Source organism: Ambystoma mexicanum, chromosome 4q (genome assembly GCF_040938575.1).
Source record: "Ambystoma mexicanum isolate Mex_15411 chromosome 4q, UKY_AmexF1_1, whole genome shotgun sequence".
NCBI classification, from domain to species: domain Eukaryota; kingdom Metazoa; phylum Chordata; class Amphibia; order Caudata; family Ambystomatidae; genus Ambystoma; species Ambystoma mexicanum.
Window position 1 is genome coordinate 1,133,581,597 of NC_090928.1, and position 14,859 is coordinate 1,133,596,455.

Genomic DNA, 14,859 nt, shown 5'->3' on the forward strand with positions numbered 1-14,859 from the left:
AAAGGTACTGTAAAGTCTAAGAGAACTTACCTCTTGTGTAACCTCACTTGTTCTCAATTGAGACTGGTTTTGGTTGCTTCCGTAGAGTTGCTAACAGCTTCTTTACCTCACAAGCCTAATCAGCTTGTGGCCTACTTAGATTGCTTCTTTTTCTACAAAGACTTCTAAAACACTTACCTACCTGCAAGAATTGCTTCAGCTCACCTAGACTTTTGCCCAATTGATTTTTGCCTGGCCTGGCTCCCTGAATGACTCTTCTTCCAACTGTTTTGTCTTTCTTCCAGGGAGGGATTAACTTACTTTGCATTGGGTGTTACCAAAAGTACTTACCTGCTTCAGAGTATTTGTGAGATCTCTTGTTTTGTTCTCATAACCTTTTTCTTTGACATGCTCCTAAGTATTGCTGTAAATGCCACAGTAATATGTTAATGTCCACATCGTCCTAAAGCTATTTAAGTCACCTGAGGGTGTAGGGCGTGTGTCTGCCATCCCAAATGGGTACTTCCTGATCTAGAGAAACAGAGTGTGTATTTCGGAGTGTATTTGTGTGTTACTATTATATTGCCGCCCCCCCCCCTACTGAAGAAGCCTTCTTCAAACGGACTTAAATTAATAATTGTTTAATCACGAAACCTTGAGTTCAAGTGTTCATTTGGATACTTGTCACTGTGAATCTGTGTAACCACCCTACTGCATTCACCCCTCTTGAGATAAGCCTGGCTTCTCTGCCACACTAGCAACCTGTGTAGTACAGATTTATACCAAAGGCTGGGTTCCTATTGCCAGGATGCCAAGGTTGTTGTAGTTCACCCAAAGGGTACTGCACCAAATCTTGCCTAACTCTTCTAAGTGTTTTTGATACGGTCTGACTTTCCTAGAAAAGCTGTTATTCTGAAGGTTTATGCACCTTCAAAAATTGTGTTGTGTTCTTATAATGGGTTTATGGCTCTATGACGAAGTGCTTGCCCCCAAGACTTAACTCGGCTTAACTATTTATAATAAACCTTTATTTTTATAATACTTCTAGTTGACAGTGTTAGTTGAACCCTTGGTATACTACAAGTTCTTTGTACCTTCCTACAGCCCCCACTCCCTCCTAACATAATCCTGGCTGCTGTCTATGCTACCATAAACTCAGGTGGTACAGCCTTATATTAAGAGTAGAGGCTTGCACTGTCTCAGTTGTATGGTTTTACTAAGACCTTAGTTGGACGTCAGAAAAACTGTCCCAACACTTCTCTACAGTTCACATCTCTCTCCCAAGTTAAACCTGGCTGCTCTGCCATACTACCAAAACCTTTAGTACAGACGTATACTAGAAGTTGGGGCTCTGTATACAAAAGGCTAGTTTTATGAAAAACGCCCCCGCCCCCTCCCCCCAACAGCTACCTTGATTAGTTTGGCTTAACTTGCAGAAGTTGCCCCCTGTTCACAATAAGGGCGGCCTCCTAAACATCTGTACGCCAGGCCAGAGAATAGAAATCAATTATAACCAGTCATGAGATCAGGACAGAGGAGCAGAGCTTCACCAGGACTTCACTGGAGTTGGTTTAGATCAGCTGCAGGTGTCATCAGCAGGATGCTCTACTTCGTAGAGTACTTGGCTCTGACGATGATCTGAAGAATAGCTTTACAAGTCTAAGCCAATATTCAGACTGGAAGCTTGCTAAGGTCCACCAATGAGAAGGATGTTGGGGAGAATTCTCTGAAAAGGCTAAGTTCCCAAACCTAGTGAGTCCCCCAGCAGCTTTGCTGGATTTTTGGGGTTTATTTTTTTTCTCCTGCTAAGAGTGAGACTCTTTTCCCCCCACTCTTAGACATGATTTGAGAATGTCCTTTGACTATGTAATGTGTTTTATGGGCTGTGGAGTCTTTTACTCCATAGGGCTTCATGTGTTTTTGGTATGTGTGTTACACAGCACCCTCAGTGCAGTAACACAGGGGTATCATAGTGACCCCCAAACATAGACTCCATACCCTGGGACTGACTGTCTCCCAGGGCATGTAAAGTCACCATTGAATTTACTAATCTTAAATTGTTAACAGAACCAGTACAAACCATCATATTGTGGAAGTACAGTAATTAGATTGCCCCTGGGTCTGTTTTTAGAGGGGGCACTGTCCAGTCCCCCCCTTATCGAGTTTCTGGCTGGTGGCAGTGGTTACCACGCGAAATATTCCACCGGAATATTCCCTATGGGATTTTCCCCATTCATTTTAAACACACCACTTTTTTGGTGCAATGTTAAAGATACCGCTGGGTTATTTATTTAATATTCATTCCCCGGTTGGGTCTTTTTGCCAGGACTCTGTTTTAAAATGGCGTTTGTGTTCGCCTCTAACTCCAACCCAAGTCAAGCCCTTTGTTCCACTTTTGGCGGGCTTCTGCACAGAAGCCTCCAAAGGTGGTGCCACTCTGTCTGGGTCCACAGGATGTGTGGGAGGGGGGAATTGGCACCCTGGAATGAGTTGCCTCGGCAACTCAAGTTGCACTCTTGTGTGATTGGCCCAGTGGTGAGCCGCCCGGCTCACCACTTAGCATGTTTGTGTGACAGCTAGGACTGTTGAATGGGGGTTTTCTGCATAAAAGCAGGGCTTTGGGGACTGGAACTTCAGAAGTCGCCACAGGACCTAAAGAATCCAAAGAGGGAGAAGCTGAGCCGACCTGCAACGACGACGCCACCGGTGGAGCCCTGCTGAACCGACTCACCACTTCCCAACGACAGAGAAGATCTTCTTCCAGGAGAGTCTTCTTCCTTTGAGCTGGTGGGGTTAACCAGTTCACCCTCTTTTCGCCATCCTGGATCGTCTTGTGGTCGAATCGCCCATGCCAAGCACCCCGGCGGCTGGATATCCACGCTTCACCACTACCACAAATAAAAGGGTAGTACCTTTTAACCGGGAAACTGCGGCTGGTTCCTTCCCTGGCAGTGCAACGACCTCCAGCTTTACTCCACGTCGAGATCTTCTCTTCCTCTGGACGAAGCACCAACTTACACCCGCTGCCAGGAGCAACTGCCTCCGCTGGAGCTTTCTCACCATTTCAGTACTGTGTCCCGCCTGGTCTCCCTTGCAACAGACTGTTCAAGGTGTCCCGTAAATCCTTGACTCTCTATCCTGGGGGGACCTGTTAACTAACTTTTCTGAACTGATCTAACTTCTTTTTGAACTATTTGCAAAGATTTTTAAAGAGTACTTCAAATGTGTGATCTTGGGCACATTCCGCCTTGCTCTCTCCAAGAGTGGGCCGGGTCTATGAACTTTTTGCTCTACAGTAGACCCTGCCTTTCTTGACTTGCTGTGGTTCTTTTAAAAGTGTTGGTATTGTGTGCTTTACTATTTCTGCCTTTCTCTCCCTTTTTAAATAATTATTGGAGTGCCATCTTGGTTAAGCGTTCACCTCTTTGTTGATAATAAGTGGTGTACTTTTCCTAAGACTTGTCGAATAATTAATCAGGGAGGTGTATATATTTCTAGTGACTGTTTGAACTTGCTTGACATATTAGTGCCAGTGTATTTTTACAAGTGTGTTTTTAAATAAATAATTTTATTCATTTATACCAAAGCTCTGGTCAGTGTTTGCTTCTGCTACTGTATTTTTGTACCTAATGTGTATACTCTATATACTGCCTAACTCTTCTTGAGAGAAGTCTGACTGCCCAGCAACAGCTACCAGGTAAATCTGGGTGGTACAGACTGCTACCAATTGGGTTTACTGTCAACACCTGTAGTCTTAAACTTTTTGCAGTGGTCCCTAAGGGAACTGCACAGGTTTCTGCCTAACAGATGTGCACCATACAATCTGGAAGTGGCCCACTGGCCACTACATCTGCCCACTAAACATTCAGGCACTTGGATGTGCACTGGGACCAAACAGTTGAAGCCCCCACATTCGTTCTTGCGTGCAAACCGCCTCTTTCCCCAGGAAAGGACTTCCCATATATGGCAATTCAAAATAAGAAATGGCAGGAAGTCACAAAAAAATGTACAGGCAAAAACCTCATAGCACGGCCATCTTAGGGTGCTAGCCACCTTTAATAGTTATTTGCAGTAAATGCAAATCTTTTACATTGCAGTCAAAATATATTCGCTGCCACCAACCCATCCTATGCACATTTTAAAAGTGTTAGGGAGAATTCTCAAAAATGTGCTAATTCCCTTCTACCTTAGAGACCACCAGCTCTTTTTGCTGAATTTAAGACTTAATTTCTAACCTGGATAGAGCGAGACCTCCCCCCCCCCCCACCCACCCACTAATGTATTGTCCTGGGATTTGGACTTTGTTTCTTTTGGTTTTGGAGTCTGACAAACTCCATAGGCATCTTTACATTGCGACACACAGCACCTTCAGTGCAGTGACACAGGGAAGTCTTGGATTTTCCAAAGGTTTAAATACCTTCTCTTGGTGAAACTACTGTTTCCCAGAGCAGTGACGTGAAATTGACTTTCCTCGCATTTTGTCACTGTCTAAACCGAGCACACACTACCTTACAATAGGCTGCTGGTGGGGTTACTTAATATCCACTTTGTCTAGTTTCTCATGTAACATTTTTATGTTACCCTTTCTACAATTGATGACTGGTGGCAGTGGTTTACTTTTTCCTACCATTGTGGGTTTCTACCGCGGGCTGCAATTGCAGCTAAAGTAAAGCAACCATAGGTGCCCATTTTGTCAAAATGGCCACATCTTCCATTATCGACACTTCTTGTTGGAAAGGTCCTTCTTGAGATTTACTCTGCACGCTAAACCAGGTTTGGTCCCCTTGTTAGTTTTGTCTTTGGCGGGATTCACAAGTGAAGCCCGCCTCTGGCTGCAGCGTGTCTGGCGGGGCAAGAAGCAAGGGAGGTGTCTGAAAATCCCTGTGCTTCGTCTCCTTGGTTACAGGAATGCAACCAAAGTTGATTGGCTGGCGTGCTGTCCTCCGAGGACAGCCACCCTGCTGTGTGATTGAGAGGTAGGCTGCGAATAGTGGGAGAAACCTGCATTAAAGGGGAGGCTTGCTTGGAAGGCAGTGTCGACCACTGGACGAAGGAACCCAAAGACGACGTCTGCAACAACTCCTGGAGCATTGGTTTGCCCGGTGAAGCCCTGCTGCTGTGCTGAAGCTCTGAATTTGCCTCGACTAGAGAAGCCCTGCAAAAGACAACTTCTTCACTTGGGTTGGTGGGACCAATCAACCCCAAGACGAGCTCATCTGGAAATCCTCTGAGCTGGCTGTACTTCCACTGCTGCTACAGGAACAGAGTGCCAGGGAGAGGAACACCAGAATCGTGTGAGTCTTTGAGTGAGACCCCGAGCTCCAGGAAGATCCTCCAGACTCCAATGAAGCAGGACTGACCAGGCCTCAGCCACCTCAGAGTGCTGGAACCCAGAGGCAAGGAAAGTCCATTAAGGTATCCGAGAACCGCAGTGGTGCTATTTGTCAGAGTCGTGAGAAGCCAAAACCTCGAAGTGTCGCTGATCTGCAGTTTGCCCATTGCTGCTGCCGACCTTCATTTTGTAGTGCTGGAGTACCCTGAAGTTTTCCTTCTTGCCCCCAACACGGAGATCCAGGAACAACAGGATCTGCGGACCTACACAGGAACAGAAGCCAGCTGGGACCAATTTCTTCTAACCAAAAGTACTGTAAAACTAAGGGGACTTACCCCTTGTCGTGTAGCCTTGGTAGTTCACAAGTCGAGACTGGTCTTAGTTGCTTTTGCAGAGTTGCTTACAGTTTTGCTCCTCACAAGCCTTCCAGCTTGTAGCCCTACAGTAATTTCTTTTGTATGCAAAGACTACTAAAAACATTGTGCAAGACTTTACCTACCTGCAAGAAGTGCTTCAGCTCACCTAGACTTGTGCTCAATTACCATTGGCAGTCCTGGCTCCCTGAAAGACTTGCCTCTGACTTTGTGCTTTGCCTTTCCCCCAGGAAACTGTTCATTTACTTTGCATTGGAATGGTTCAAAAAGTACTTACCTGCTTAAGAATATTTGGTAACCATGGTTTTATTCCCTCATCTTCTCCTTTTGACACCAACCTCAGTATTGCTCTAAATGTACCAGTGATCTATTAATGTCCACAGTATCCTAGTTATTTAAGTCACCTCTGGGTGTAGGAAGAATCAATGTGCCATCCCAAATGAGTATTTACTGATTTAAAGAAACAGTGTATTTTGAAATATATATATATCTCCCTTCTAAAGAAGGCTTATTCAACTGACTTAAATTATTTGTTAAATCAAGAAACTTGAATCTAAGTGTTTATTTGGATACTTATCACTGTGAGTCTGTGTAAATACCCTACAGCTCACATTGACCCCTCTTAAGATAAGCCTGGCTGCTCAATCACTACCAACTTGTGTGGTACATGCTTATACCAAAGGTCGGGTTAACTATTAAGAAGAAGTCAAAGCTGGTAGAGTCTCCTACAGGGTACTGCATAAAATCTTGCCTAAAAAAAAGTAACCAAAAAGCCTCTACCAAAAATGTTGTATGGATACACAGTATCCAAACCACACTGCACTTTAAAGTGATGTTTACAATTGCTTTTCTTACCTCCAAAAAGTCAGGCCAGGAGTCAAATGAAAGGCTATCCCATACAAATCTATGGGAGGAAAGCAGCAACATGAAACAATCTTTGCTATCACTTGTGTGGGACTAAACAAACCACTCCTCCCCTAAGAGCAAGCAGCTCTCTCCTTTTAACCTCAAAGTGTTTGACTAACTAGGTCACACTGGATTGGTTTCTTGATCAACCCTTGACCCCCATGAGAAGGCTTCAGAAACACCTTAATAGCAGAATCAATAAATTAGACCCATAAAGGTTTTGGTTTACAATTCTGACCAAAACGATTCACTATGAATACAATTTCACACCAATTCAGTTGCTCTGACAAATTGTTAAGCAAGGATAAAGCAGCTCCAAAACGTCTGAACACTTACATTCAAGATGTGTGAATCACTGCTTTCCAATCCTTGAACTAAGAGAACTGCAAAGCTGTCAGTCTGGGGGAGGCCACCTTTTGCCTTCACGTTAATGATATCTATATCCATTGATCCAAGACGCTCTTCAATGCTAACCTAAAAGAGCAAGCCAGGGTCAACTGTTGGTAGAACATTTACATATCGCCCAGAGATTATGACAAAGGATGCATCAATTTATGAATACCAAAACTCACAAAACTCATATTTCCACTAATTTTCTTAGCCAAATTAGTCATTAGCGCCAACTACAGTATTTTGTGGTTTCAAATCATGTGTATACGGAACGGCTATAAAAAGACTGCACTATGGATTACTACCTCTTTGAGATCGCCTTTTTTCCTCTTGCTCTCCGTTTTGTCAGTCACCAGGGAACTGGGCTTCATTGCCAGACTATGTCCAGGGAAACCAGGCACAAGAGTTTTGGCATCTGAACTGACAAGTGGTGTTTTAACCTGAAACAGCCAAATAAAGAAACTTAGATTTGTTGTCAATGTATACAAACCTTACACAGATCATAGAAATAAAAGCAGGCATTGGGTAAAACCAAATGTTTACACATGAGATGAGTTTTGGGGTGAAGGTTTTGGAGGCAAAGGACAACATTATTTACTTGAAATGGAGTAGCCATTGCATCAGGCACATATATTCCAAGTATCCTTTGTTAAAACGCCAGGAGGTCCCTGCACCCAAAGTGCATGACATCCGGAGAAGACAATTTTAAACCAGCATAGTCAAGAATTGAAGGTAATTTGGGTGGGGGTTAGGTTTCCGGGATTGAGTAGAAAGCAGTCGTGACAAAGCAGGATGAAATTGGTATACACACCTGAAATTATTATCCTTACACCTAGAAAACATAACATGTAGGCAGCTAACTATTTTAGAATATCTTCCCAACTTACTTTAGTTACTGCTGTTTCCGTTCTTAGTATTAAACTCTTCTGTGTGTCCCTTATTAAACATTTGCGTGGCTCACCAGATTTTGGTGTCTGAAAAAAAAAAAAAAAGAAAATGTAGCATAATGAACATTAGTAAAAATATGTTTTAACTGTTTAAAAGTCATTCAACTGCTGCTTGCATAGATGTAATCTAAAACGAGCGATATGATCGGACTGCTCAATTAGAGAATATCACTCAGGTAAAAACTGGGGCAAGTGTTTGCCGAATTATGTGTTTCAATAGCACCAACTATTGACAAGTTTTCTAACCTAATGATAAACATCACATCCGTTAAGCAAGATTTGACACAGTAACCCTGTGGGAGACAACACCAGCCTTGTCCTCTTGGTTATAGGTAACACCTATTGGTATATGTCTATACTACACAAGTAGTTAGAGTGACTGAGCAGCAAGATTTCTCAAGATGGGTAAATGTGAGTTGTAGAGTGTAACACCGAGATGCACAATTACAAGTATACAAATCACACTTCCAAGGTTTTCTAGTAAAATATTTATGCAACAATCAGTTTTAAATAAGCCTTCTTTAAAGAGAGCAATATGCAACAATAAAAATACACTTCACAACACTTCCTCAGATTTAAGATCAGCAAGTAGATGCCTTTTGGGATGCCTCACACCCACTCCCTACACCTTGAGGTGACTTCAATTACTAGGACACGTTTTGGCATTGATATATCACTTTTTGTACTTCATGAAATACTGAGGTTGTGGAAAGGTTAGGGAAGGAAAAGGTTAACAGATTCTCAGAGCATGTGAATACTTTTCAATCGCCCGATGAAGTCTAGATTAGATGTTTCCAGCAATACAAGTTAAACTTATGTACCACCTACAAGGGAGAGTTCGAAACAAAGTCAATGGGTCAGAAGAGTCTGCAGGGAGCCAGGACAGCCATAGTCAATTTGAACAATGTCTACGGAGCTGAGGAACTTCTTTAGATAGCACAAAAGTCTTGCACAAGGTTATTAGAGTTTGTAGTAAAAATAATAACTGGTGGGCCACAAGCTATAACGCTTGTGAAGGGCTGTTAGGCAAAGTTTGTATGCAGTACCCTTTGGGACCCTGTGTCTGTACTACACAGTTTTGTGGTAGTGCTGCTGAGCAGTCAGGCTTATATCATGAGGGAATGTGAGCTGCAAGGGTGTTACACAGAGGTCTATAATTACAAGTATTCAAATAAACTCTTATACTCAAGGTTTCTTGGTAAAATTCACAGTCATTTATAAAACATTCACTAGAAGGAGGCAATCTATATCACAAAAATATACTTCAGTACTTCACAAGATCAGGTTCTGAGGCATTTAAACTACTTTGAAGGGGGTGTAATATGGCATTCAGAGCATTTGAAGTAGGAGCAAAAAGGCACAAGTTAATAAAACAATTATTACAGTTACTCTAAAACAGTGCAAATAGTTTGAGTTCAGCAGAGGAGTTGATTCAATGCAATAGGTTGGGCAAAAGTCTTGTATAGGATAAAGCAGTTCTGGAAGTTAAACAGAAAAGTCTTTGCCAAAGTTTTCAGAAGTAGTTTGTTAAAGAAAGATTCATATGTCGGGTCACAAGCTGATTAGGCCTGCAAGTTGCCAAAGTTTCAAGTACTTTCGCAGTGAGAGGCAAGTTCTCTCAGTCGGGTTTTCACAGTACCTTACAATGAAGAAAAAGATGCAGCTGAAGACTTCTGTTCCTGCAGATCTCGCGGAGCTTCAGTCGTGGGGACAGGAGGGAGGACGGTGGACTCCTGCACTGGGACTGGTCAAAAAGCTGGCAGAGGCAAATCTTAAATTCCGGTAGCTGTAGTCAAGCACACTATGTGGTGTCCTTCTCCCCGGCCATTTGATTTCCTGCAGCACTCCGAGGAAAATACAACCAGTTCCATGAATTGAAGCCAGGCGGCTTACAAGTGGATTGGTCCCACCAACTCAAAGGGAGAAGTCGCCCTTGAAGGCCTTCTCCGTTGAGATGAACTTGGCGATTCCGACCTGCAGCAGGGCTTCACCGGGCAAACAAACAGTCCAGGAGTTGCAGCAGCCGTCCTCTTCCAGCTCGTTTTCGGTTCTTTCATTCCAGTGGTCGACTCTGCCTTCCAAGCCAAGAGACTCGCCTTCTATCAAGTTTCCTCCCATTCATCCCAGCCTAGCTGCCCCTCACCCAGCAGGGTCCTGTGTCAGACAGTCAGCCAATCAATCACACCTGAGTGCATTTGTGTCTCCTAGGAGACTAAGCACAGGGAGTTTCGGGCACCTCCCTCACTTCCTGGCCACTCCAGACACTCGATTTTCAGTCCTGAAGCCCGCCAAAGGCGTAGGAACAAAGGGACCAAACCTGGTTTGGCGCGCAGAGACTCTAGAACAGGGGTCTCCAACCTTTACGCTAGCTGGAGCTACTTGTAGTTGAGGGCCAATAGTGGAGAGCTACTAGTGGGCGATATTGGCAGTGGGGATGTTCATAAGCAGCAAGTAATTTGTACCCATATTTTTTGGGGAGGTTTATTTGCTCTTATACATAGAGGGAATAGCAATCTCATATGAACACTCTCACCCTGGCACACATGGGAAATAAGCAGGGCTTGCTCTTTGGAGCCCTGCCGTTTATAAATGTGTCTCCTGTGGCTAACAATGAGCCATCTCATGCCCTCCCACACATGGGCACCAAGTTTGTTTTTGTTCATGGGCAGAATTTCTGACCCTGAGCGAGGGGGCCAGGCCCAACCCCAGGTCAACACAAGCCATTTTAGAGCACTGTGTGCAGCTAGAATAAGGAAAAAAGCCAATGGATTTTGATTCAGGTCTAAAACATAACAATTCAGCAACAGTCGCCTAACATGCTGAGCTATCTTTCCTCACATTCTGCTTTTGGTCCCCACTCTCTTTACTACTTCTACACATGCCAAAACAGCTTTGGCCTTTCAAGCCCTCTCCTCTTTCAGCAAGGCTGTCACCGAGTACACCAGCACCAAGTGAGGGCAGCTACAGCTCCCTGCACAAAAAAAACCAAACGCTCATTTAAGAGCCACTCACCAACTCCACTCAAGAGCTTGCATGCTTTGCCCAGCCCTGCTTTATCCTATCCCAGGGAAGCATAAGGGGTGGATCTCAAATAGGGACTTCAGACTCAGGGTCAGAGTGGGCCAATTATTTCTATGCGCTGTGGCAGGAGTCATACACCAACCAGACACATTCGCTGGGATGGAAAACTCCTCAGTTTATTGTACAGAGTGCCCTCTGTTAAATCTTAGTTTCAATATAAGCTCTGATATGAACTTTAAAACACACATACCGCACCTCAGATAATCTTGTGTGTTTCTGTTCTCTCAGCTTTGCAAAGTACAACTTGTTTTCTCCCCTTCAGACTTCCTCACTGGTTTGGGAAAGGAGTAGAGAAGGGACAAGGGGTAGGATGTGAGAAAGGAAAAGGGCGTGAGAGGAGGGATGAGGAGAAGGAAGAAAAGGATGTGGGGAAGGAAGGAGAGTAGAAAGGTAGGAAAGGAAAGGATGTGGGAACAGAGGGGGAAGGAAGGAGAGGACGGCGGAAAGGATGTGGGAACGAAGGGGAAGGGAGGAGAGAAGGAAGGAGAAAGGGAAGGAAGAAAAGGATGTGGGAACGGAGGGGAAGGAAGGAGAGGAGGAAGAAAGAAAAGGATGTGGGAACAGAGGGGAAGGAAGGGGAGGAGGAAGGAAGAAAAGGATGTGGGAACAGAGGGGAAGGAAGGGGAGGAGGAAGGAAGAAAAGGATGTGGGAACAGGGGAAGGAAGGAGAGGAGGAAGGAAGAAAAGGATGTGGGAACAGAGGGGAAGGAAGGAGAGGAGGAAGGAGAGGAGGAAGGAAGGAGAGGAGGAAGGAAGAAAATGATGTGGGAACAGAGGGGAAGGAAGGAGAGGAGGAAGGAAGTAAATGATGTGGGAACAGAGGGGAAGGAAGGAGAGGAGGAAGGAAGAAAATGATGTGGGAACAGAGGGGAAGGAAGGAGAGGAGGAAGGAAGAAAATGATGTGGGAACAGAGGGGAAGGAAGGAGAGGAGGAAGGAAGTACATGATGTGGGAACAGAGGGGAAGGAAGGAAGATAGGAAGGAAAGCATGTGAGAAAGGAGGTGAAGGGAGAAAAAGGAGGGGAAGGGAGATGAGTAAGGAGGAGAGAGGGAGAGGAAACTGAGAATCGCAAATCAAGGCCCTCAACTGGATGCATTCTGCGGGACCCCTCTGTAGTGGTGTCTTTCAGAGCGCCACAACATTTACAGAGCTTTTCGCGTTAAAAGGAGCCTCCATGGAAGTAGGTGGTTGCGGGCAAGGGGAGTGCAGGAAGAGCCGTTTTAACTAACAACCACCTTATCTTGACTCCCCCAGCTGTCACCCACACAACAAACAAGCACAGAAACGGCAGTGCTCCAGTGAGCCATCCCTGCTCATTTCCCCAGTGTTCCAGGCTGAAACGGTGTCCATATGACAGTATTTCACACGGACATTATTTCAGCCTGGCACACTTCCGAAATGAACAGTGCTTGCTCTCTGGAGCCTGGCGTTTATAATCTGGCTCCTGTGACTTAAATCGAACCCAGGAAGAAATGGAGGCATCATGCTTAATGTCTGTTTCGTCCTTTACTCGTTTTCAAAATGCAGCTGAGCAGCAAACCACCTCTCCTGACCCTCCCAAAAACGTACCTTCTAAATCGGGATGCCTCCGTTTCCTAATACGACGCTGTCATTGCCTAAAGCTGGATGCCTCCGCCTCCTTTTCAGAGTTCTTCGCTGGTCCACGGGCACATTTCTTGCAGGTCCGCCGGCACATTTCTTGCAGCACAGCTCTACAGCAGGGGCCACCGACATCAACAGCACGCTCAGTGGCAAACTATGGGCCAATGGGAGTGCAGCATTTAGCAAGGAAAGTGCTCTGGCCAATCACAGCATTCATTCTATGTGGCACTGACATATGCTGCACGGTGATTTGCCAAAGCACTTCCTTGCTCCAGACAGCGTTTTCTGTCCATTTAGCCGCAAGCGACTGAAAAGGCTCAAACGGGCTACCGGTCACCCACGATCGACTGTTTGGAGACCCCTGCTCTAGAAGAACCTTACCAAAATGAAATGACGAAAAAAGAAGACCGGGACCCGTTTAAACAAAGGAGGCTCAGACGCCATCTTGAAAAACATGGTTCCTGCGATTTAACGTGACCGGTGTTCACAGTCGGGAAAAATCATGGTAATTTGTTGTAAAACCACTGCCACCAGCCATTTTGAGAGGAAAGGGTAGTATTTGACTGCTACACGAGTTTCTAGACATATGGGTGTTAGGGAGAATTCTCATAAATGTGCTAATTCCCTTCACTTTAGAGAACCCCAGCAACTTTGCTGGATTTTGAGGACTTTATTTTATTACCTGGAAAGAGTGAGCCTTTTTTCCCCACACTTTCATATATTTTGACGTGTGTTTTACACTTGTGTTCTTTGATTATGGAGTTTTAGACCACTCCATTAGGCATCATCTTTTCATGTGTGTTGCACAGCACCCTCAGTGCAGTGACCCAGGGAAGCTTTTTAAGCTGTCCCAAGGTTTAAATACCTTCTCTGGGATAACCTACTCTTTCCCAGAGAATGTAAAGTGAAATTGACTACACTAATCTTTCCTAATTCCTAGACCCAGCACACACCATCTTACAATGGAGTGCTGGACGGGTTACATAATATCCCCTGTGTCGAAATACTCATCTAGCAGTCAAATGCTACCCTTTCCTATTGGAAAGGCTGGTGGCAGTGGTTTTACAACGAACTACCATGATTTTTCCTGACCGCGAACACCGGTAGCTAAAAATCACAGTAGCCATATTTTTCAAGATGGTGCCTTAATCCCCTTTGTTTAATCAGGTCCCGGTCTTTTTTCGCTCTTTCTTTTTGGAAAGGTCCTTTTAGTGTTCGGTCTGCGCGCCAAACCAGATTTGGTCCCTTTGTTCGTATGCCTTTGGCGGTTTTCAGGACTGAAGACCGCCTCTGGTGCCCGAGTGTCTGGGGTGGGCAGGAAGTTAGGGAGGTACCCGAAACCCCCCTGTGCTTTGTCTCCTAGGAGACCCAAAGGCACTCTGGCCTAATTGGCTGACTGACCTGCTGGGTGAGTGACAGCTAGGCTGGAATGAAAGGGAGAGAACTGTTTAAAAGGCAAGTCTCTTGGACTGGAAAGCAGAGTCGACCACTGGAACGAAAGAACCGAACAAGAGCTGGAAGAGAACGGCTGCTACAACTCCTGGACCGTTGGTTTGCCCCGGTGAAGCCCTGCTGCAGGTCCGAATTGCCAAGTTCATCTCGACAGAGAAGCCCCTTCAAGGACGACTTCTCCTTTTGAGTTGGTGGGACCAATCAACTCGTAAGCCACCTGGATACCATTCTCAAGGCTGGTTAGGATTAACCAGGGAGAGGGACACCAGCTTGTATGCTTGAATTACAGCTACTGGCACTGAAGTGACTCCCATTTTGTTTGCGTTCTTCGACGATCCCGTGCAGGAATCCCCCGACGTCCTCCCTCTTGTCCCCACGACTGAGGCTCAGGAACAGTGAAATATGCAGGAACTGCAGTAACCAACGACTTCAGCTGCATTTGTTTCTTCATATTAAGGTACTGTGTCAACCCTATTGAGAGAATGCCACTCTCGCAGTGAAAGTTTGTGAAACTTTCCAAACGTGCAGTCCTAATCAGCTTGTGACCCAACGTATGATTCTTTTTCACCTAAACTACTTCTGAAAACTTTTGCAAAGACTTTACCATTTGATATCAGAACTGCTCTTTCCTATCCAGAACACTAGCCCATTGGCTTTAGCCTAGGCCTATTGACTTGAATTGAACTCTTTTGGTGAACTGAAATTATTTGCACTGTCTAAACAAGTATATGTGATCTATTCTACTTACCTTATGCCTTTTGCTCACTTATACGTAACTGAACTGCCATTTGGCTC

At 44.9% G+C, this 14,859-nt stretch overlaps 1 protein-coding gene across 1 annotated transcript in view; it reads right to left on the bottom strand.

Moving 5' to 3' along the window:
• Positions 1-14,859, bottom strand: part of WDR43 (WD repeat domain 43) — a 489,892-nt gene that overhangs the window by 198,025 nt on the left and 277,008 nt on the right. The window contains exons 9-11 of the mRNA XM_069608719.1: positions 7,869-7,955; positions 7,287-7,421; positions 6,928-7,065 (exon numbers count right to left, since the gene is read on the bottom strand). Coding sequence (XP_069464820.1) covers positions 6,928-7,065; positions 7,287-7,421; positions 7,869-7,955 — 360 coding nt within the window. The remainder of the gene's footprint in view (positions 1-6,927; positions 7,066-7,286; positions 7,422-7,868; positions 7,956-14,859) is intronic.